Below are 21,823 nucleotides of genomic sequence, written 5' to 3' on the forward strand. Positions count from 1 at the left end.
TGAAAGAGGCCTAACACAGACTGGACAGATTTGTGAACAATATTTGAGAGAAATAGGCCTTTTGTGTACATAGAAAAGGTCGTAGAGTTCAGCTCATAATAAATAGGGGCAAACACAAAATGATTGCGTTTATAATTTTGCACAGTGTAGTATGGTAATTTTATTTTATTTTTTTAGGAAATTAAACAGATTTAGTTTTAGTGAAGTAGCATGTCAGCTAAAAAGTCAAATGTATTATTGAAATACAGTTACATGCCAAACTGTATAAATCTTTGCAGCTACCCCGTGATTCAACACTTTACAGCCAGAACGGTGACACTATCAGCTACTTAGCTTCATGTCTCCCTGTCTCCAGACTTTTAGACTAGAGAGCGCAGGGTCGTGTATAATTTATTGATGATGTCCTTTAAAGTGACAGTTATTTTTAGCCCAGTCACCAGATATGCAATATGCATGCACCATATGCAATAGACCCAGTTAAGAAAGCTGACACATCAGAATAATGAAGGTCATACACACTTCAATTAATGATCAATTTGTTTTCCAATTGATCTTATCCAATAGTATTAATCATTCTAAAGTCGCCAACCAATTTAATAGATATGCTACACAAGGGGGAGTGGATTTTGATCGATAATTACTTAAAGCAGAACTACATTGCATCTACCAACCAAAATCTACTCAAGATACCCAATGCCAGATAAAAGTCCAAAGGAGAACGAAGATTTGTAGTCCAAGGACCTAGACTGTGCAACGCTTTACCAACCAGCATCCAAATGGAAGTGAATCATGAGGCCTTCAGAAGAAAACTCAAAACTCACCTATTCTGAAGGCAACGTGTAGGAGGAAATGGACTAAAAAATCTCACTTCCGGTGTCCTGACTGCCTATTAAGGGCCGGATTCACAAAGAGTTACGCCGGCGTATCAGTAGATACGCCGACGTAACTCGGAATCTAAGCCTGTCGTAAGTTTAAGTGTATGCTCAAACTGAGATACACTTAAACCTAGCTAAGATACGACGGCCTGCGCCATCGTATATTAGGGTGCAATTTTTGCGCTGGCCGCTAGGTGGCGCTTCCGTTGATTTTGGCGTAGAATATGTAAATTACTAGATACGCCGATTCACGAACGTACGCTTGCCCGTCGCAGTAAAGATACGCTGTTTCCGTAAGAGATACGCCGCGTAAAGATAAACATGCCCCCTAGGTGGCGTAGCCAATGTTAAGTATGGCCGTCATTCCCGCGTCGAAATTTGAACATTTTACGTTGTTTGCGTAACTCGTCCGTGAATGGGGCTGGACATAATTTACGTTCACGTCGAAACCAATGATGTCCTTGCGGCGTACTTTGGAGCAATACACACTGGAAAATTCCACGAACGGCGCATGCGCCGTTCGGGTAAAACGTCATTCACATCGGGTCACCATAAATTAACATAAAACACGCCCCCTCATCCTCATTTGAATTACGCGCGCTTACGCTGGCCCCATTTACGATACGCCGCCGTAAACTTAGAAGGCAAGTGCTTTGTGAATACAGCACTTGCCTCTCTGACTTACGGTGGCGTATCGTAAATACGATACGCTGCGCCGCCGTAACAATGCGCGCCCCTACCTGAATCCGGCCCAATGTATTTAAGTGTAATGTGTTGGCCTGGGAGGTCAGTCTCTGTTCCCAGTTGAAGCCATTTTTGGGGAAATGCGTCGGGTGGAGCATCTCCTAATGCCATCACGCTCATATTATTATTCAGCCTTCAGGTTTGATCCTTGGCTGCTTTTTTCTTCATTTTTTTTTTGTGTTGTTTTTTTCCCAATTTTTTATGTATACCTTTTTTCTACTTTGATATGAACATTTGCTGTGGAATATAGATATATTTTGTTACTTGCTGTGACTTTTTAAGTGACTTTTTAATAAATAATCTTTTTGGACATACTTCACTATGAGGATCTTAATACTCTCAGATTTAGTGTCTGGTAAAAGCCAAGTTGAATCTGACCACCATTATAAAAGTAAACTGCGCCAAGTAGGAAACCAGATATCAGGCTGGTAAAAAGCAATGATAATAGATAATATGAATAAAAGGTTTGTAGCAGCACCACCATGTGTCAGCAAAACTTCAGTGTGAACCCACCACCACCAAACTGAAAGCCGCTTACCAGAAGCACCCAAACATTAGGTATGTAGACAGATTCTATTCAATGGGCTCCACATCAGATTAGCATCAGACTGGGGAGGGATCCAGGGAGCAGATCTCAAATTGCACCACATCGATGAGTGAACGTATCCTCAGTATATGAATAAAAACGGACCATAGCGTGATACCGTACAAAATATTTAATGAAAATGCATAAGACATGTACTTACAAACATCTCATGATTAAAAGCGTGTATGTATGCCGGCCGGCAATAGGAGCCCTTCCTCCTTCAGATGGAACGCGGTGACGTCAGTGTGCGCCTTCCCAGACGACGTTTTGTCATTAACAGACGTTCTCAATGGGCATCAATCTGACCACCGCCTCCTGTGTGATTCGGTTTGAGGAAACAGCTGAAGGTTTTTTTCCTCTTCCTGCAAGACGGAAGCATCCCTCCCTGAGTTGAGTGATCCATTATCGGGGCCGGCAGGCTAATACACATGCTTCATTGACCTCCCTAAACTGAGGTCCATCTTGTCCGGTAAGAGTCAGTATTTTCATATCTTTTGGCTGAGAATAAAATCCAGGATTCTTCCAGATATTGTACTGAGTATTGCAGCGATCGGTAGACTGATCCCTGGGAGTGTCCCGCTGCTAACAGCGTCCTCAATATATTTTTGGGACTTTTTTTCACTTCACATTGTTTTATACTACCCCCTTTCTTTATAATGCGTAGTTAACATTTGGTTACTCTGATAACACTGTGCCTGATATATCATTGTTTGTGTGCATTTATACACGGAAATAATTTTTCTATTGTGATAATCATTTTTATAATTCATGCACCTATTTATATGCATTAGCACTTTGATCCTATTTCACTTTAATATTTGGATTGGTTGCGCACTTATTTTGTTTGTAGGAGGAAATGGATACCAAGCGCCCCAAGGTGATTCAGTTTGCATGTGTTGCGCTATATAAGTTTTTTCACTCACTCAACCACAAACCAAAAATACAATGGGCCAGATTCTCAAAAGAGATACGACGGCGTATCTCCAGATACGCCGTTGTATCTCTGAGTTGCGCCGTCGTATCTATGCGCCTGATTCTTAGAATCAGTTACGCATAGATTTCCCTTAGATCCGACAGGCGTAAGTCTCTTACGCCGTCGGATCGTAACTTTATATTTATGCTGGCCGCTAGGGGCGTGTACGCTGATTTACGCGTCGAAATATGTAAATCAGCTAGATACGCAAATTCACAAACGTACGCCCGGCCGACACAGTACAGTTATGCCGTTTACGCTAGGCTTTTCCCGGTGTAAAGTTACCCCTGCTATATGGTGGCGTAAGTGCGGCGTACCAATGTTAAGTATGGCCGTCGTTCCCGCAATGAAATTTGAAAAATTTACGTTGTTTGCGTAAGTCATCTGTGAATGGGGCTGGACGTAATTTACGTTCACGTCAAAACCAATACGTCCTTGCGGCGTATTAGGAGCAATGCACACTGGGAGATTTCCACGGACGGCGCATGCGCCGTTCGTGAAAAAACATCAATCACGTCGGGTCACAGAACATTAACATAAAACACGCCCCCCTGTCCCACATTTGAATTAGGCGGGCTTACGCCGGCCGATTTACGCTACGCCGCCGCAACTTGTCCAATGCTATCACAGTGACTCGGATCCAGGATGGAGGGGTGGACCAGAGCAATTTTGATTGTCCAATGCTATCACAGTGACTCGGATCCAGGATGGAGGGGTGGACCAGAGCAATTCTGATTGTCCAACGCTATCACAGCGACTCGGATCCAGGATGGAGGGGTGGACCAGAGCAATTCTGATTGTCCAATGCTATCACAGTGACTCGGATCCAGGATGGAGTGATAGACCAGAGCAATTCTGATTGTCCAACGCTGTCACAGTGACTCGGATCCAGGATGGAGGGGTGGACCAGAGCAATTCTGATTGTCCAATGCTATCACAGCGACTCTGATCCAGGATGGAGGGGTGGACCAGAGCAATTCTGATTGTCCAATGCTATCACAGCGACTCTGATCCAGGATGGAGGGGTGGACCAGAGCAATTCTGATTGTCCAACGCTGTCACAGTGACTCGGATCCAGGATGGAGGGGTGGACCAGAGCAATTCTGATTGTCCAACGCTGTCACAGCGACTCGGATCCAGGATGGAGGGGTGGACCAGAGCAATTCTGATTGTCCAATGCTATCACAGCGACTCTGATCCAGGATGGAGGGGTGGACCAGAGCAATTCTGATTGTCCAACGTATGTCAGTTGTAAGGCTGAACCCACATTGGATTCACACGAAAATAGTCCAGAAACCTTTTTTTTCCTGCACTGGCATCGGAACGCACTAGGTGTTCAGACCCATGCGATCCGATTCCTGTCCGAATTCACAGTTCGCACTGCGATATGTGAAGTGATCTGGGGGTGTCATTAACTTTTCTACTGACACACGATTTTGGTCCAGACGTAATGCAAATTCAGCCATACAACCTGTATGGCTGAATGCGCATCGCATGTGATCTGCACAGCAATATGCTGCGAATCACATGCGATATCTGACATCACTACAAGTGATTTAACCCTTCAAAGCTTTATGTACATTATTAATGCTATATTTGTGTTTTGAACTCTGCATTTATGATGTACAGAGTAATAATACCCAATGTATGTACATGTATAAAACCCCTCTGTGTCTCCTTTACTAGGAGGTCTCCTATTGGTGGAGTGACCTTGCTGTGTGATAGGCTCGGGTCTGTCTCTGTGGATGGTGTTGTCCTCCCCCCCTCCCCCCTCCTTGGCTCAGTATAGTGAAGGCCGATCAGCACACTACGCATGTCCGCCCTGATCAGAGTCAGCGCTCCGTACCAGGCAGAGTCCGATCAGCACCACTCCGCCTGGACAGCTCCATCACCATCACCCCGGGGTCAGCGGTCCCCCCTATCCGGGACTCTCATCGTCCCATCGGCTCTGTCCTCATAGATATCCCGGATCCTGTGACATGGAGGGACGCCATTGCCTGGAAGAACACGCTGGTGGCAGCTGTGCGGGAGACAGCCAAAGGGAGGAACCCCCCAGGTAGAAGATTACCTCAAATCCTGCATGATCACCATCTGCAGATCATCTGATCCCTGTCATCTGTCACTCTGCTTGTCCTACTTCTTCCCTCCATGGCTGGACTGTCACCCATCAATAAAAACTCTCTTCCCTGATTTCTGTGTCTTCTGGTCACCTACCGTGTGCTGTGCCATCATCACCTACATCACACCCACCTCTTCACATCCCTTCTATTAGATCCCATTTATTCTATACATCCCATTTATTCTATTATATCCCATTTATTCTATACGTCTCATTTATTCTATAGATCTCATGTATTCTATACATCTCATTTATTCTATTAGATCCCATTTATTCTATACATCCCATTTATTCTATACATCCCATTTATTCTATACATCTCATTTATTCTATTAGATCCCATTTATTCTATACATCTCATTTATTCTATACATCCCATTTATTCAATACATCTCATGTATTCTATTAGATCCCATTTATTCTATACATCTCATTTATTCTATACATCCCATTTATTCTATACATCTCATTTATTCTATTAGATCCCATTTATTCTATTATATCCCATTTATTCTATACATCCCATTTATTCAATACATCTCATGTATTTTATTATATCCCATTTCTTCTATACATCTCATTTATTTTATTATATACCATTTATTCTATACATCTCATTTATTCTATTATATCCCATTTATTTTAAACATCTCATTTATTTTATTATATCCCATTTATTCTATTATATTTCATTTATTCAATAGATCCCATTTATTCTATAGATCCCATTTATTCTATTACATCCCATTTATTCAGTAGATCCCATTTATTCAATAGATCCAATTTATTCTATTATATCCCATTTATTCTATAGATCCCATTTATTCTATTATATCCCATTTATTCTATAGATCCCATTTATTCTATAGATTCCATCTATTAGATAGATCCCATTTATTCTATTATATCCCATTTATTCTATTATATCCGATTTATTTGATAAATCGCATTTGTTCTATAGATCCCATTTATTCCACAAATCCCATTTATTCTATAGATCCCATTTATTCAATAGATCCTATTTATTCTATACATCCCATTTATTTTATTATATTCCATTTATTCTATTATATCCCATGTATTCTATATATATCCCATTTATTCTATAGATCCCATTTATTCTATAGATCCCTTTTATTCTATAGATCCCTTTTATTCTTTAGATCCCATTTATTCTATTATATCCCATTTATTTTATAGATCCCATTTATTCTATAGATCCCATTTATTCTATACGTCCCATTTATTCTATTATATCCCATTTATTTTATAGATCCCATTTATTCTATAGATCCCATTTATTCTATTATATCCCGTTTATTTGATAAATCGAATTTGTTCTATAGATCCCATTTATTCCATGGATCCCATTTATTCAATAGATCCTATTTATTCTATACATCCCATTTATTTTATTATATTCCATTTATTCTATTATATCCCATGTATTCTATACAGGCCCGTCGCTAAAGGACAGGCAAAACAAACAATTGCTTGGGGCCCCGAGCTGACCTGGGGCCCCCAACTTCCCCTTCCCAGGATGTAGCGTGGCCGAGCTCCTCTTCCTTCCACCTGGAGTCCTGTCAGTCTGGCCGGGTACCGCGCGTGGTACAGGAGATTCAGTTTCCTGTTCCTGTCCGGACTGACAGGAAGTGCACACTGAGTGCTCACTTACTTTGAGTCCGGCCGGGAAGACAGGAAACTGAATCTCCTGTACCACACGGTACCCAGCCCGGCCACTATCTGATAGGGGACTGGGGAAGAGGCAGGAGGAAGAGGAGCTCGGCCACGCTACAGTGGCAGCCTACAGGGAAGAAGGGGAGGTAAGAATAGAAAAAAAAATGTGTAGCGTTAACGTAGGCTTTGCATGTGGGGGGGGGTGCTTGGGGCCCCCCATTTTGCTTGGGGCCCCCAAATTCCTTCAAACGGCCCTGATTCTATATAGATCCCATTTATTCTATAGATCCCATGTATTCTATAGATCCCATTTATTCTATAGATCCCATTTATTCTATAGATCCCATGTAATCTATAGATCCCATTTATTCTATAGATCCCTTTTTTTCTATAGATCCCATTTATTCTATAGATCCCATTTATTCTATTATATCCCATGTATTCTATACATCCCATTTATTCTATTATATCCCCATTTATTTTATTATATCCCATGTATTCTATACATCTCATTTAGTCTAATGGGGCCAGATTCACCAAAGAGATACGACGGCGTATCTCCTGATACGCCGGCGTATCTTTGTTTCTATCTATGCAACTGATTCATAGAATAAGTTGCGCATAGATATCCATAAGATCCGACAGGTGTAATTGTTTTACACTGTCGGATCTTAGGATGCAGTACCGCGGCCGCCGCTGGGGGGAGTTCGCGTCGTAAACCAGCGTCGGGTATGCAAATTAGGAGTTACGGCGATTCCCGACAGATTTTCGCGTTCGCTACGTCGCTGCTAGTCTAGTTTCCCGTCGCAAAGTTAGTCGTCGTTTGACCTGCCCTAACTTTACTCAGCAATCGTATTGCTGTTTAAAGTATGGCCGTCGTTCCCGCGTCGAAATTTAAAATTTAACGTCGTTTGCGTAACACGTCCGGGAATACTGAAGTAAGCTACGCGCCGCGCCGTTCGAAAAAATGACGTTACGGCGCGCAAAGCACGACGGGAATTGCGAAACTGAGCATGCGCAGTAGGTCCGGCGCGGGAGCGCGCCTAATTTAAATGGCACACGCCCATTTGAATTGGCCCGCCTTGCGCCGGAGGCTGCCAGCGTAGTTTTCATTGCAAATGCTTTGTGAATCAGGCACTTGCGATGAAAACTTGCGGCGGTGTAATGTATCTACGATACGTTATGCCGCCGCAGTTCTATGTGAATCTGGCCCTTAGATCCCATGTATCCCCATTTATTCTATACATCCCATTTATTCTATACATCCCATTTTATGTCCACTATGTATGCATTGATAAATGCTTTTGTAAGGAGTCCTCTGTTGCCTACTTACCTAAAATAGTGCTAAATTATGTTTTTTTTAGTATAGTACTTTTTTTATTTGGTTCACCATAACTCTAGCATTAGAATTGATCTACACAGTTTATAATTGATAATTCTATGTACAGTAAGTCCTGCCATTATAGACAACCATTATTTCACATCATTTCCATTTAAAATGACAGATTGTATATTTGGTATAAAAAGATTGGATATTTGACTGCACAAGAAATTGCCCTATATAGGGGTGGGGGTGGGGGGGGGGGGGGGTCATTTCCTATTAATGTAATTTAGTTGTCATTTTTTAGAGATTTGAAACAAAATGTAACTTGAAGCAGTATACCCAAAAACAAACATTTTAAGATATTACAGTTTACCGATTCTTAAAGTGGTTGTAAACCTCGTTACACCACTTGTACCTACAGGTAAGACTATAATAAGGCTTACTTGCAGGTACTGTATTTATCTCCTAAACAGGCACAGTTTAGGAGATATTTACCAAATATGCTTGCACCGATTTCGTCGGCGCATGCGCACTGAAGAAATGGCTCACTTGTGCCGGTTCTTCAGCGGCTGCACCGTGACCGGCAGCTCCCGCGCGCAGGCGTGGCAGTGATGTCATCAAAGCTCCGGCCATTCACAGCCTGTGAGCCCGAAAATAACTCTGGTAGACATGCCACCAGTCACAGCGGTGTATGGGGACCGCTGTAACAGGGTCCATCTAAGGTATTTCATAATGAGCTAGTTTGTGATGCATCTTTGGGTTTACTTTAAAGTTATAATAACCACATAACCCCCCAGGCCTTTTCTGGCACATTTTGTTTACATGTAACAATCAGTATTTTTTGCTAAAAAAAAATTCTTTGAACCCCCAAACATTATTTTTTTAAATATAGAGTAAATTGGTGTGTGTTGCAATTTTTTAAGTCACATGGTATTTGCAAAGAGTTTTTTTTTTTAACCACCGGACCATTATGCAGGTTAAGGACCTAGCCCCTTTTTGCGATTCTGCACTGGGTCGCTTTAACTGACAATTGCGCGGTCGTGCGACATGGTTCCCAAACAAAATTGGCGTCCTTTTTTTCCCACAAATAGAGCTTTCTTATGGTGGTATTTGGTCACCTCTGCGGTTCTTATTTTTTGCGCTATAAACAAAAATAGAGCGCCAATTTTGAAAAAAATTAAATTTTTTTAACTTTTTGCTATAATAAATATCCCAAAAAAAGATATAAAAAAAAACTTTTTTTTTCTCAGTTTAGGCTGATATGTATTCTTCCACATATTTTTGTTAAAAAAAAATCGCAATAAGTGTTGATCGATCGGTTTGTGCAAAATTGATAGCGTTTACAAAATAGGGGATAGTTTTATGGCATTTTTATTAAAAACATTTTTTTTACTAGTAATGGCGGCGATCAGCGATTTTTTTCCTGACTGCGACATTATGGCGGACACATCGGACACTTTTGACACATTTTTGGGACCATTGTCATTTTCACCGCAAAAAGTGCTATAAAAACGCATTGTTTACTGTGAAAATGACAATGGCAGTGAAGGGCCCTAAGTTGCCTAAGGGAGTGATACTTACTGTAGGGGGGCGTGGCTGTTGGTTTGACGTCACTGACGATCAGTGACACTGCCACACAGAAGAACGGGGAAGGTTTGTTTACACTCACCTCTCCCCGTTCTTCAGCTCCTGTGACCGATCACGGAGCTTCGGACCGGGTCGCGCGTGCCCCACGGCTGGGCACAGGCATGTACCTGTAAGAGCCTTTAAGAGCCCAGCCGTGCCATTCTGCCGATGTACATGTGCAGGAGGCGGTCCTTAAGTGGTTAAACACAATTTTTGGGAAAAACTACACTTTTTTGAATTTTTATGCAAAAAATGCACAATACAATGACATGATTTTTGGGTAAAATATAAAAGATGATGTTACACTGAGTAAATAGATACCAAACATGTCACGCTTTACAATTATACGCGCCCATGCAACGGCAACAAACAACGTAAATTTTATCACACCAAGATCGCTGTGTTCAGACGCTTTGCCCATTTAAAAATGCCGCTGTTTACATCCAGGAAAACTGGAAGTGACGACAGTTCTCGTCGCTTCTGGTTTCATATACCACAGAGCTCATCAGAGATCATTTGGTCCTCCGTGGGCTTTAGTTCTAGGATCTCCAGTGGGACAAAGATCCTGGAGAGGCATCGACAGGCAGCGGGTCCTCCCGTTGCCTGTAAAAGCAATCCAGCAGCTAATTAGCCACTCATATATTTAGCCAATACATTTCTTAAAGGCTGCATAACCAGATGAAAATAAAGGAAAAAAGAAAACGAATGCAGTCACAATATCTAAGAATTCATAAGCTGCAATACATAAAAAAAAATAGTTTTGGGGCTTAATACCGCTTTAAAAAGTTTTTTCACATATATACAGTACTTTTTGTTGTAGTTAGGCAAGACATTATGGTACAGTCACAAGCAACTTTGAAAATTGGGCAAAGGATGCATTATGAACTATCGCCAATGGCTGATGGATATAGGCCAAAAAGTTAATTAGCCTGGTTGGATTTATGGATGTTCATCTGTGATGGTCTTCTGTTCATGTGAATGTTGGTTGAGCGATCTCATGAGTCACACCGGCTAGCTGGTGGGTGGCGGCGAAGTATACAGTAGGTCCTAATATGTCCCCTAGCAGGGTTTTCTGAGTAGGATTGTTGTATACTTTATAAGAACTTTTCTCTTTATGTTGAACTTATACTTTATATGGCAACCCTTTGTGTTGAAAATAACTGGTGGTATACTATTTGTTCTTAATGCTTTGATATGTTCCACCTGCATTGTGGACCTTATCCTTGATGTCATTCTTTGCCCACAATTGGCGTCCTCTTTGGAAAAAAACTTTTAATAGATATAGTGAAACAGAATGTTGCGCAATCTTTCACAGAATGTTCGTTGACACAGATTTTATGGGACAAACAAAGTGTGCAAATTGTGTAAAAAGTTTTCATTTTATTAACCACATACATACAGGGCACTTTCACCCCCTTCATGCCCAGGCCAATTTTCAGCGTTCAGCATGGTCGCATTTTGAATGACAATTTCGAAGTCATGCAACACTGTATAATTTTTTTTGGTGGAATTTGATCATTACTGGGTTTTCTATTTGCTACACAAATAAAAAAAAAGCCCACAAATGTTGAAAAAAAAAGTATTTCTTTGTTTCTGTGGTTTTTTTTTGTAAATAAGTACATTTTATCCTTCATTGACAGACACTGATGAGGCAGCACTGACGGGCACTGATGATGAGGCACTAATATAAAGCACTGATAGGTGGCACTGATATGCAGCACTGATAGGCACTGATAGGCGGCACTGATAGGAAGCACTGATGGGCAGCACTGATGGGAAGCACTGATGGGCAGCACTGATGAGGAGGCACTGATTGGGATCCCTAATGGGCACTGATTGGCATCCCTGGTGGGCACAGGTTGGCATCCCTGGTGGGCACGGGTTGGCATCCCTCGTGGGCATTCCTTGATGGATCTGCACTGATAATCGATGCGTGATTATCAGTGCAGACCCCCCTGTCAGAAGAGCCGTTGAACGGCTCTCCTCTACCCGCGCTTTGTCAGCGCGAATAGAGCAAAAGCCGATAAATGACACTTCCTGGTTACGAAGTGACCAGCTGTGATTGGACACAGCTGATCACATGGTAAAGAGCCTACGTCATAGGCTCGTTACCAAGATCAGAGATGCGGTGTGTCAGAGCGATACACTGCAATACTGATCGCCCAGCCAGGATAACTGAATCCCCCGCCCCGGCCTATAGCAGAATATTAGGATGAGATGTGGTTAAGGAGAGTTGTAGTTTCTCTTTCACTTAAATAGGTATTAAACACAATTTTTTCCCCTAAAAAAATGGTTTATATTCAATGGTTTTGCACAGAACAGCCCCGGACATCCCCTTCTGGGGTCCCCCATCAGCGCTCTCTGCTCATTCACTTCTCTTTCTATCATCATAACAAACCACTTGCTTTGAAGAGCAGACATGTGGGCGCGCTACCTAGCTGGGTCCTAGTGTTTCTGTGTGTGTTTGGCCTCATCCCCCCACTCTCTCCTCACTGGTTTTGACTGATAGCAGTGAGAGCCAATGCCGTCAGAGTCTCCAGTGAGACCAGTAAGAGGAGAGAACTGCAGCAGACGGCACAGCGCTGGATCGAGATTGGATTCAGGTAAGTGTTTAAGAGTGCAATAAGGTAAATGAATACAGGGTGTTTCTCTGATTGGAGGAAGGTGTAGCGGAGGGGTGAGTGACTTCAGGATCTACAATCATATCATTCGACCCCTATGTACAGAGGGGAAGTCGCTCGAACAGGACCCGAAAAATTGTGCTATCACTGTATGTATGGATTACAACAGGGGGTTTTCACCATCCACAGTGATCATTAAAGCGGAGTTCTACCCAAAAGTGGGAAATCCGCTTAATCCACTCCTCGCCCCCTTACATGCCACATTTGGTATGTAATTTTTTTTTGGGGGGGGGGGGTTGGGGCTTCAGGAGGAGTGGGACTTCCATTATATCGCCTTTTGGCAGCCCCTCCCTGTACGCGATCACCTGGGACACGTGACAGGTCCCAGGCGATCGCCTGTCCAATCGGATGGCGCAGCGCCGCTCGCGCTTGCGCAGTGGGTTCCCGGCCGTGAAGCCGAAAGCTGTCACGGCCGGGTGCCCACACTTAGAATAAAGACGCCGGCCGTAGAGGGGGGAGAGGAGCGGAGCCCCGGCCGGCATGTCGCTGGAACGTGGAGCAGGTAAGTGTATGTTTATTAAAAGCCAGCAGCTACACTTTTTGTAGCTGCTGACTTTTAATAAACATTAAAAATGACTGGAACACCCCTTTAAGATTTAGGATGTGGATAATTACATCATGCCAAGCTGGAGAGATCTAAGTTGGTGATAAAGATAGTTTCTCTTTAACGCCTTGCCACCGACTATACACATATATGTGGTCTCATTAAAATGGGTCTTCTTCCTTGAGGCTGCATATATGTGTAGTTTTTCTAGTGCTTTTACCACAGAGACCAGGCTGTCTGCGGAGAGCCCCGGGTCTCGTACTAACAATCAGGAAGCGGGAGACCCGTTTCCCGATCACTTAATTGCTGTGGTAGCCTCTGATTGGCTATCACAGTTACCAGTCACTGTACAGCCCGCCTTTGTGCGTGTTTTCTCCTCTGAATGGAGAGAAAGATACATTGTAGCCCTCTCTCCTTGCTAGGGGAGAAAAATGTAAACAAACAAAAGTGTGTATTAAAAAATAAAAAATAAATAAAAGAAAGCAAAAATAAGCTAGATCAAGGTCAGAGTAATGCAGCGTACACACGATCAGTCCATCCGATGAGAACGGACCGATGGACCGTTTTCATCGGTTAACCGATGAAGCTGACGGATGGTCAGTCGTGCCTACACACCACCGGTTAAAAATCTGATCGTGTCCAACGCGGTGACGTAGGCTTTTTTTTAACCGATGGATAAATAACCGATGGCGCCCACACACGATCGGTTTGGACCTATGATAACGGTCCATCAGACCATTCTCATCGGTTTAATCGATCGTGTGTACGCAGCATTAGAGTCAGGCTGCTTTCACATGGAGCCGCGGTGACGGTATAGCCGCACTATACCGTCGTATTTACCGCGATATTCGGGCGCTAGCGGTGAGATTTTAACCCCCGCTAGCGGACGAAAAAGGGTTAATACCGCGGTATTACCGCGCTTTTGATTTCAATGGGAAGGCGCGGTATAGGAGCGGTGAACACACCGCTCCTATACCGCGGTAAACATGCGGCTAGCAGGACTTTTGGAGCGCTCCTGCTAGCGCACCGCTTCAATGTGAAAGCCTTCGGGCTTTCACATTGAACACTGCAGGGCATGATTTTTCATGCGGTATAGCAGCGCTATTTTTAGCGCTGTACCGCATGAAAAACGCCCCAGTGTGCAAGGGGCCTTAGGGTGAGAGTCAACGGTCAGGTTCAGTATACTTTTAGGTAGTATATTTAAGAATATTATTGGAATTTTAAAATAAAACAATAATTTACAGCATATAATATCATTATATCAAAAGAAAAGCCACAACAAAAGGCATCGTGCATCATATGAAATATAATTGTAGGTAAGACCTTTTAATTGTTAGGTAGTGAAAAGGCTGGGAATTAACTGTAGAATAATAAAATTCAACAGGAATAAAAATTCCAGGGAAAAAAAAAACATTTATAAGGTCTTAACATATGTGGCAATGAAAACTACAATTTATGCAGAACTAAGGAGAAATAACAAAAAAATATACTAATTAAAAAAAAAATGTTTTAGTTTTTTTTAAAGTATTTTTTGAATTAGTATAATGCCTCGTACACACCACCGGTTTTCCCATCAGGCAAACTGCCAGGAGAGCTTTTGGCCGAGAATCCCGGCCGTGTGTATGCTCTCTAGCAGATTTCCCGACAGGAAAACAGACGGAAATCCCGACGTGAAACTTGAGAACCCTCTATTTTCTCGTCTGGTTTCCCGGCAGAGTGTTTCCTGCCGAGAAAACCGGTCGTCTGTATGCGGTGAAAAAACGCACATGCTCGATAACACTTTAGTGAGTATTGCTGGCTAGATAGGGGGTTGCAGGCTCCCTCAATCCATGTCACCAGCCTCCTCTGTAAGCTGCTGTTGGCCACGGTAAAATGCTCACCCCACCACCAAGGCTCCACACATAGACTAGAGCTTCGGGGAGAGGAGTGAACACCATAGTCAGCTGGAGCAAGGAGTCAAGTAAGTAATACAGCCTCTTTTGCAACCCTCTTAAGCGTTTAACCCTTGCATTTAATGTCCTCCAGTTAGGATTTACCTCTACTTTAAAGTAGGTGTAAACCCCATTCATTAAATCTGACATGGGCACATATATCTGTAGCTTTTACTTATCTCTCTCCAAAAGCCCTGGTCCTGTGACTTTCTGCTGCTCCGTTCCTCTGTAATCAGCATGATAACTTCCATGAAAAATTCTCTGGACAGGAGATCAAAGCAGCTGGAAATTTGTGTCGGGGAGGGTGCTTAAAGATAGATAAGCAGAGAGCTTGTCTATTCACAACACAACTCTGCAAGTTTCATCCTTTCTCTGCCTATGTGGAAGGGGGGGGCGTGCCTTTCTTCCAATCAGCTCTCACACAGTTTATGCCAAGACTCCCCTCCCACTGCTGAATGAGGAAGAAAGATCTCTAACAGGATGTTCACTTTCTAAAGAGTGTAGAAAGCTTAAGACAGCAGATATACATGTAAAACTTATGTAGGGGGATTTGTTTAATCTCTGTGTATCATCTGAGGCTGTTCACTTCACTGGGTATATGTGAGGGTTTACATCCACTTTAGATAAGATTTGATCAGAACTGTGTGTACTGTACGAAGTGAACCAGACGTATGTAGGTGAAGAAAGTAATAATTTATTATGAAACGTGAATAATATATAAACACAACCACCTCCAATATCACACAGTGCACAACAAACCAATATTAGACCAGACCCAAAAATAACAATAATCAGACGAGTATATACAGCCAAAAGGGAATACCAGAATCGTAATCTCAGCCAGGTCAAGGTCATAACTCCACGGGGGGCAAGGAGCAAGACGGACAGGGAGAGGGTGAAAGGGATCAGACAGCAGGGCAGATATCCAAGATACAGGACTGACAGGAACAGGTACAAAATAGGTTTGGGATCAGAGTCAGGATGCAGGAAACAGGTTCAGGATCAAAGCTAACAGGTCAGGGTACAAGACGAAACCAAGGCAGGGTATGTGTGAACTTGCCATGTTTTTATAGGATTACCTGCTATAAGGTAAGGTGATGCTCGATTGCAGGAGGAGATATCTGCTCCTTACTGCCAGGATCCACCCGCTGGTGGGCACCAGTACCGCGGCCCAAGGATCACATAACACCAGCAAGGAAAGGCTCTCCTGATTGTTCCACACTGCCAGGAGATACCCGCTGGTGGACATCAGTACTGCACGCCAAATATTAGATAGTATTACCAGCGGGTGGAACCTTTCCTGACAAAGTGGTGACATGATCTTAACTGAGTTGATACATCTTTGTGTAGCTCACAGATCTGTTCCCTGATTGAGTTTATTTCCAGAACTGATTTGTAAATAGCTTGGTGGCTGTATCTTTTTTTTTATGTTTTTTTTTTGTATTAAGTCTTTTTTCTCTGTGCTCGTGTGTACATTTGTTTTTATGTGCTATTTTTTCTATGATAAGAAACACAGGGAATTGCACTAAAATTGATTAATTAGTCAGTGTTTAGAAAATGTATTTAAATTGTTTGTTCAAAAACAACTGATCTTCCAATACTGAAAATAAGATTTTTAAAGCAAACTTTTCGGCACAAAGAGCTGCAATTTTAAACAAAAGCAGGTCCTGCCAGCTCTGTACCTTTCAAACTCTCCTTAACCACCTAACGACCGCCGCACGACGATATACGTCGGCAGAATGGCACGGCTGGGCAGATGGACGTACCGTTACGTCCTTTACATCTACCCAGCCGTGGGTCGCGGCGCGCGCCCGCGGCCCGGTCCGAAGCTCCGGGACCGCGAGACCCACGGACCCGATCGCCGCTGGGGTCCCGCGATCGGTCCCCGGAACTGAAGAACGGGGAGAGCCGCGTGTAAACACGGCTTCCCCGTGCTTCACTGTGGCGGCTGCATCGATCGTGTCATCCCCTTTATAGGGAGACACAATAGATGATGTCACTCCTACAGCCACACACCCCTACAGTTGTAAACACACACTAGGTGAAACATAACCCCTTCAGAGCCCCCTGTGGTTAACTCCCAAACGGCAACTGTCATTTTCACAATAAACAATGCATTTTAAATGCATTTTTTGCTGTGAAAATGACAATGGTCCCAAAAATGTGTCAAAATTGTGCGAAGTGTCCGCCATAATGTCGTAGTCACGAAAAAAAATCGCTGATCGCCGCCATTAGTAGTAAAAAAAAAAAGAATTAATAAAAATGTAATAAAACTATCCCCTATTTTGTAAACGCTATAAATTTTGCGCAAACCAACCGATTTTTTTTACCAAAAATATGTAGAAGAATATGTATCGGCCTAAACTGAGGAAAAACATTTTTTTTATATATTTTTGGGGGATATTTATTATAGCAAAAAGTAAAAAATATTGAATTTTTTTCAAAATTGTCGCTCTATTTTTGTTTATAGCACAAAAAATTAAAATCACAGAGGCAATCAAAAGAAAGCTCTATTTGTGGGAAGAAAAGGACGCAAATTTTGTTTAGGTACAACATTGCATGACCGCGCAATTACCAGTTAAAGCAGCGCAGTGCCAAATTGTAAAAACACCTCTGGGCATTTAGCTGCATATTGGTCCGGGGCTTAAGTGGTTAAGCAACCAGGGACCCCTAAAATGCAAAGTGCTCCTATACCCGAATACTGATGCTGGAAAGCTGGCATGCCCCATGCTGTGCCTAACTATCAGTCCTTATACAAGATGGGTGGGATGAGTAGCCGATAGTTAGGCAGGAGGAGGCAGAGCTCAGCTGCAGTTTAGTTTGTAACTGGAGCCATCAGCTTATTATCATTTTTATTAAGGCTGCATTTACACCTTAGCGTAGGCGATTTGCGGCGACAAAAAATAGGCTTTTGTCCCGCGATTTGCGGCGACAAAACGCGTCGTTTTTAACCGCGTTTTTTTTTACAGTGTATTGTCGGCTATGCGGAACGCCGAAGCCGCCCGATACGCACGTCCAAAAAGGGCCCGGGACTTGTTTGAAATTCGGCGTTCGGCGTTCTATCGACATACGGCGTTCTGCGTTAGGAGATGTGAACAGTCTCCATAGAGAACAATGCAATTTCGACCCTCCGGCGTATTGTAGCGTCGGGCTTCGAGGGGTAAAAACGCCTAGGTGTGAATGGAGCCTTACAGCCGGAAATTAGCTGTTCAGGAAAAGTGATCTGGGTGGCTCTATAGTTCCGTTCCCCCCAGGAACCCCGGACTGCGGCAAATGGATAGCCAGATACAGAGGAAATAGAGGAACATCTGTTCCCCAATCTCCTCTGTGACTTATAAAGCTGGAAGCAACTATGATTTCATCACTTCCAGTTTCAGAGCTGTCATTGTGTTTGTGTTTGTGTGCACTAAAATTAATTTAGTAATTGAGGATCTTTCCGAATTTACATCTAGCTCCTGAGGACGAATATATTTCAAAACGCGTTGGTCTATTTCCGCACAAGAATGTAGAAAGCTACTGCTATATTATTGTGATCTCATGTTATAGGAATATGAATGTATAATAGTTAATGGTGACAAGACACAGAGATATTTCATGAAGAAAGAAGAAATTGGGGGTGGTAGTGCTGCCTGTACCTGAAGGGTGCCTACAAAAGGCTAAAATGAACCAGTATTATGAGCTGTGTGTTTAAATTAGTAATGACCACCTATGTGGCCAGTGATTGTGCCAGTGAAGTGTGCAAATTAACACTCTAAACCTAAATGGGGAACTAGTCCCATAAAAGTGTATCCTTCAATTAAACACAGTTATATATAATAAATTGGCCAACAACCAGTAATACCACTCACGGTAGGTGGTGGGTGCCACCTAGCTAAATGGGTGATAACATATATATGCAGGGCTTTTTTTCTCAGACAATAGGTGCAGGAACTCCCCTTTTCCGAGTCACTTGTTTTTTTTCCACCCCTACCCACCTCCCAGTACCGCCCCTTTTAGACAATTCAGAACCAAGTATCATTTTGTTGTGCTAAGTAATTAGTATGGAATTTGGTTTCCCCTTCAGCCAGCAACAATAGATCCCCCTAACAATGTACCACCCACAACAAAATCCCCCCCCCCTCCCCCCAGCAACAATAGACTCCCAGCAGCATGAACAGATCTCTGCACAGCCAGCATCAATAGACTCTCTGGCAGCCATCAAAAACAGACCCCTCCCCCAACAGTAGATCTCCTTCAGCAACAATAGAACCCCCTGCAAAAATGGATTCCCTCCAGCTAGAATAGATCCACCAGCAGTGAGCATCAATACCCTGCCAGTCAGTCCAGTAGGTACCGAAACTGCATTCCCCCGCGTTCCCGCTGAAAAAAAGCCCTGTATATATGTATATCAAACGTGTAAACATGTGAAAAAAAACACACAAAAAATACAAAAGTGATCAAAAGCAAAAAAACGTGTGCATAAAAATATCCAGTGTATGTGTAAAACAGTCCACATGGATAAATTCTAAAATACTAATGTCCATAGAGGATAATTCCAGACAGTCTCCAGATCAGGCAATTCAAATTGAAAATAAATGGAAGGGTGAATAATAGATAAGAGAGTCTTTCAACCAGTTCCAAAAGTGATTTGTGCTCTATTACAGCAAGGATATTGAGGTGACTTGTTGCGCTCCCCCACAAGGGTCCCCACTCACCAGCTCCTATCACCCCTACCTGGGTAATTCGCATATAGGATCACATCCAGGTGGTGTCCAACAGTGAGTCCCTCCACTCGCAGGTCTCGCAGACTACAAGTCCTCTCTCGATGCCCAAATGGTTAAAGAGCACTAACAGGTATTTTAGTTTCCTGTATTAACCACTTCCCGCCCGCCGGACGTCATATGACATCCTTGACTTTGAGTGGGGATATCTGAAGGATGCCTGCACCTAATACCTCCAACAGTGGGATCGCACACTTAAGTTTGGTCCACATAAACAGTTGAACCGCTCCTTAAAGCGGAGGTTCACCCTCAAAATGAACTTTTTAGCTAACCTATCTCCAGCCTTAATAAAGGCTTGTAGCGTTGTAATTTTTTTTTAAATGTGTACACTTACCTGTCTTCAGCCTCACTTCCGGGTCTTCTTCCTTTGCGGGGAGTGGGCGTGTCGCTCCTTTTCCCCGACGGGGAGCTCTGCGCAATGTCTCCTGGGAGTGAGTGTTGATCCTCCCAGGAGACGATTGACGTGCGGGCAAAGCGCGTCATCGCCTTCCGAAAATATCCGACAGGGACTCGGCTCTTTACGGCGCTATACGGCGCCTGCGCCTGCCGTGTAGAGCTGACTGCGCAGGCGCCGTAAAGTGCCGGGTCCCATCTCGGATATTTTCGGAAGGCGTGACGCGCTTTACTAGCACGTCAATCATCTATGCCTCGTCCTAGGAACGCCTACTCCCCGGGGAGCGAGAACCCGGAAGCCGGGTGAAAAGAACGAAAAAAAACGTGAGTACAGCGGAAAAAATCCCCAGCATACTGTTGATGTCAGCAGTATGCTTTTTCTTCATTTTCCTCAGAGCTACCTTCGGGAAGCGTCTCTAGGGGGGACTGCAACCCTGTTCTTTTACATAAGCGCAGGTTCACTATATTTTTTATACAGAGATATAAAAAATTGGCATGCCTAAAAAGTCCCATTTTTCAAATGTAACCATGTTATGTTCCTAAGGGATGTTGGCATTGTGCATATATGTCACTTCACATATATTCAAAAAGACATTAGGGCACATTGGAATTATTTACATCAAATAATCCTTTTTACATGAATACCCATAAATATTGAAAATGTTTGAATTCCTTTTCTGGATATCATCAAAAAAAAGAAAGTGAGAGCTTCAAGAATTTTAAGTTTTAAAGCAAATGGAAAATGAAAATAGAAGAGGATTTGTATTTGTATAATAATCAGTTTCCATGTTCTTTCACATAAAATGAACAGCAGATTCCTCTAATGAATCAGGCTGGTAATTAAACATCCAAATCAGTGCATAACATCTCCCTGTTCGTGTGAGTTATTTTTATCTGTGCACAAAGAAAGGATCCTAATTACAATATTCAAGCATATCTGGCTTAATGAGCCAAGAAATGATCTGTGGCCAGGCATTTTAAACAGCCTTTTCTGTTCCATCCTGTAGTCAAATCTGTTACCTTTCAGCAGCCGGTGGTGGAAATTTACTTTATAGGGTTCCCTAATATTGGGGAGCACAAACACCCAAATGTTTCCCACACGTGTCTATACGCTTGGCAGTATGTTACCCAGCTAGTGTATTTCAATGCTTAGATGTCATGGATATGCAACAGTCTGGCAGCTTACCTGTTTCCATCTGTCCATTAAGAGGCCTGACCCTGTTCTGGTTACCTTCTTATCTCCTCCTCTTTCTGTATGGCCCCACCCAGGCCATCCCAGGAAGTCTATAATAACTGTTGCAATACAAGCCTGCAGTGCTGTTCAACAGTGTTGTTTGCTTAAGTTCCTGTCTGCAGTGTGCTACGATTACCTCGTTGTGTACCGTTTTTGGCTTGTCCCTGACTTCTCCTGGTTACCTGTGCCCTTGACCTTTTGCCTGTCCCTCGGTTACCCTGTCTGCCTGTTGCCCTGACCTCGGCTTACCTATCACTTCCGTTTGTCCTGCTTGCTGCTTCCCCTCTCTCTCTGCGGAGCGTGACCTAGGGGATCCCAGGGGTCGCGACTTGAATCCAGCTGCGGCGAAGGCCATC

At 43.1% G+C, this 21,823-nt stretch overlaps 1 protein-coding gene across 2 annotated transcripts in view; it reads left to right on the plus strand.

Annotated features, from left to right (window-relative positions):
• The first annotated feature begins 4,973 nt into the window (after positions 1 to 4,973).
• DISP2 (dispatched RND transporter family member 2) overlaps positions 4,974 to 21,823 on the plus strand; it is a 70,071-nt gene continuing 53,221 nt past the window's right edge. For both annotated transcript variants that reach the window (XM_040332156.1, XM_040332157.1), the window contains exon 1: positions 4,974 to 5,234. In XM_040332156.1, coding sequence (XP_040188090.1) covers positions 5,158 to 5,234 — 77 coding nt within the window. In that variant the 5' untranslated portion in view covers positions 4,974 to 5,157. The remainder of the gene's footprint in view (positions 5,235 to 21,823) is intronic.

Source organism: Rana temporaria, chromosome 13, assembly GCF_905171775.1.
Source record: "Rana temporaria chromosome 13, aRanTem1.1, whole genome shotgun sequence".
NCBI classification, from domain to species: domain Eukaryota; kingdom Metazoa; phylum Chordata; class Amphibia; order Anura; family Ranidae; genus Rana; species Rana temporaria.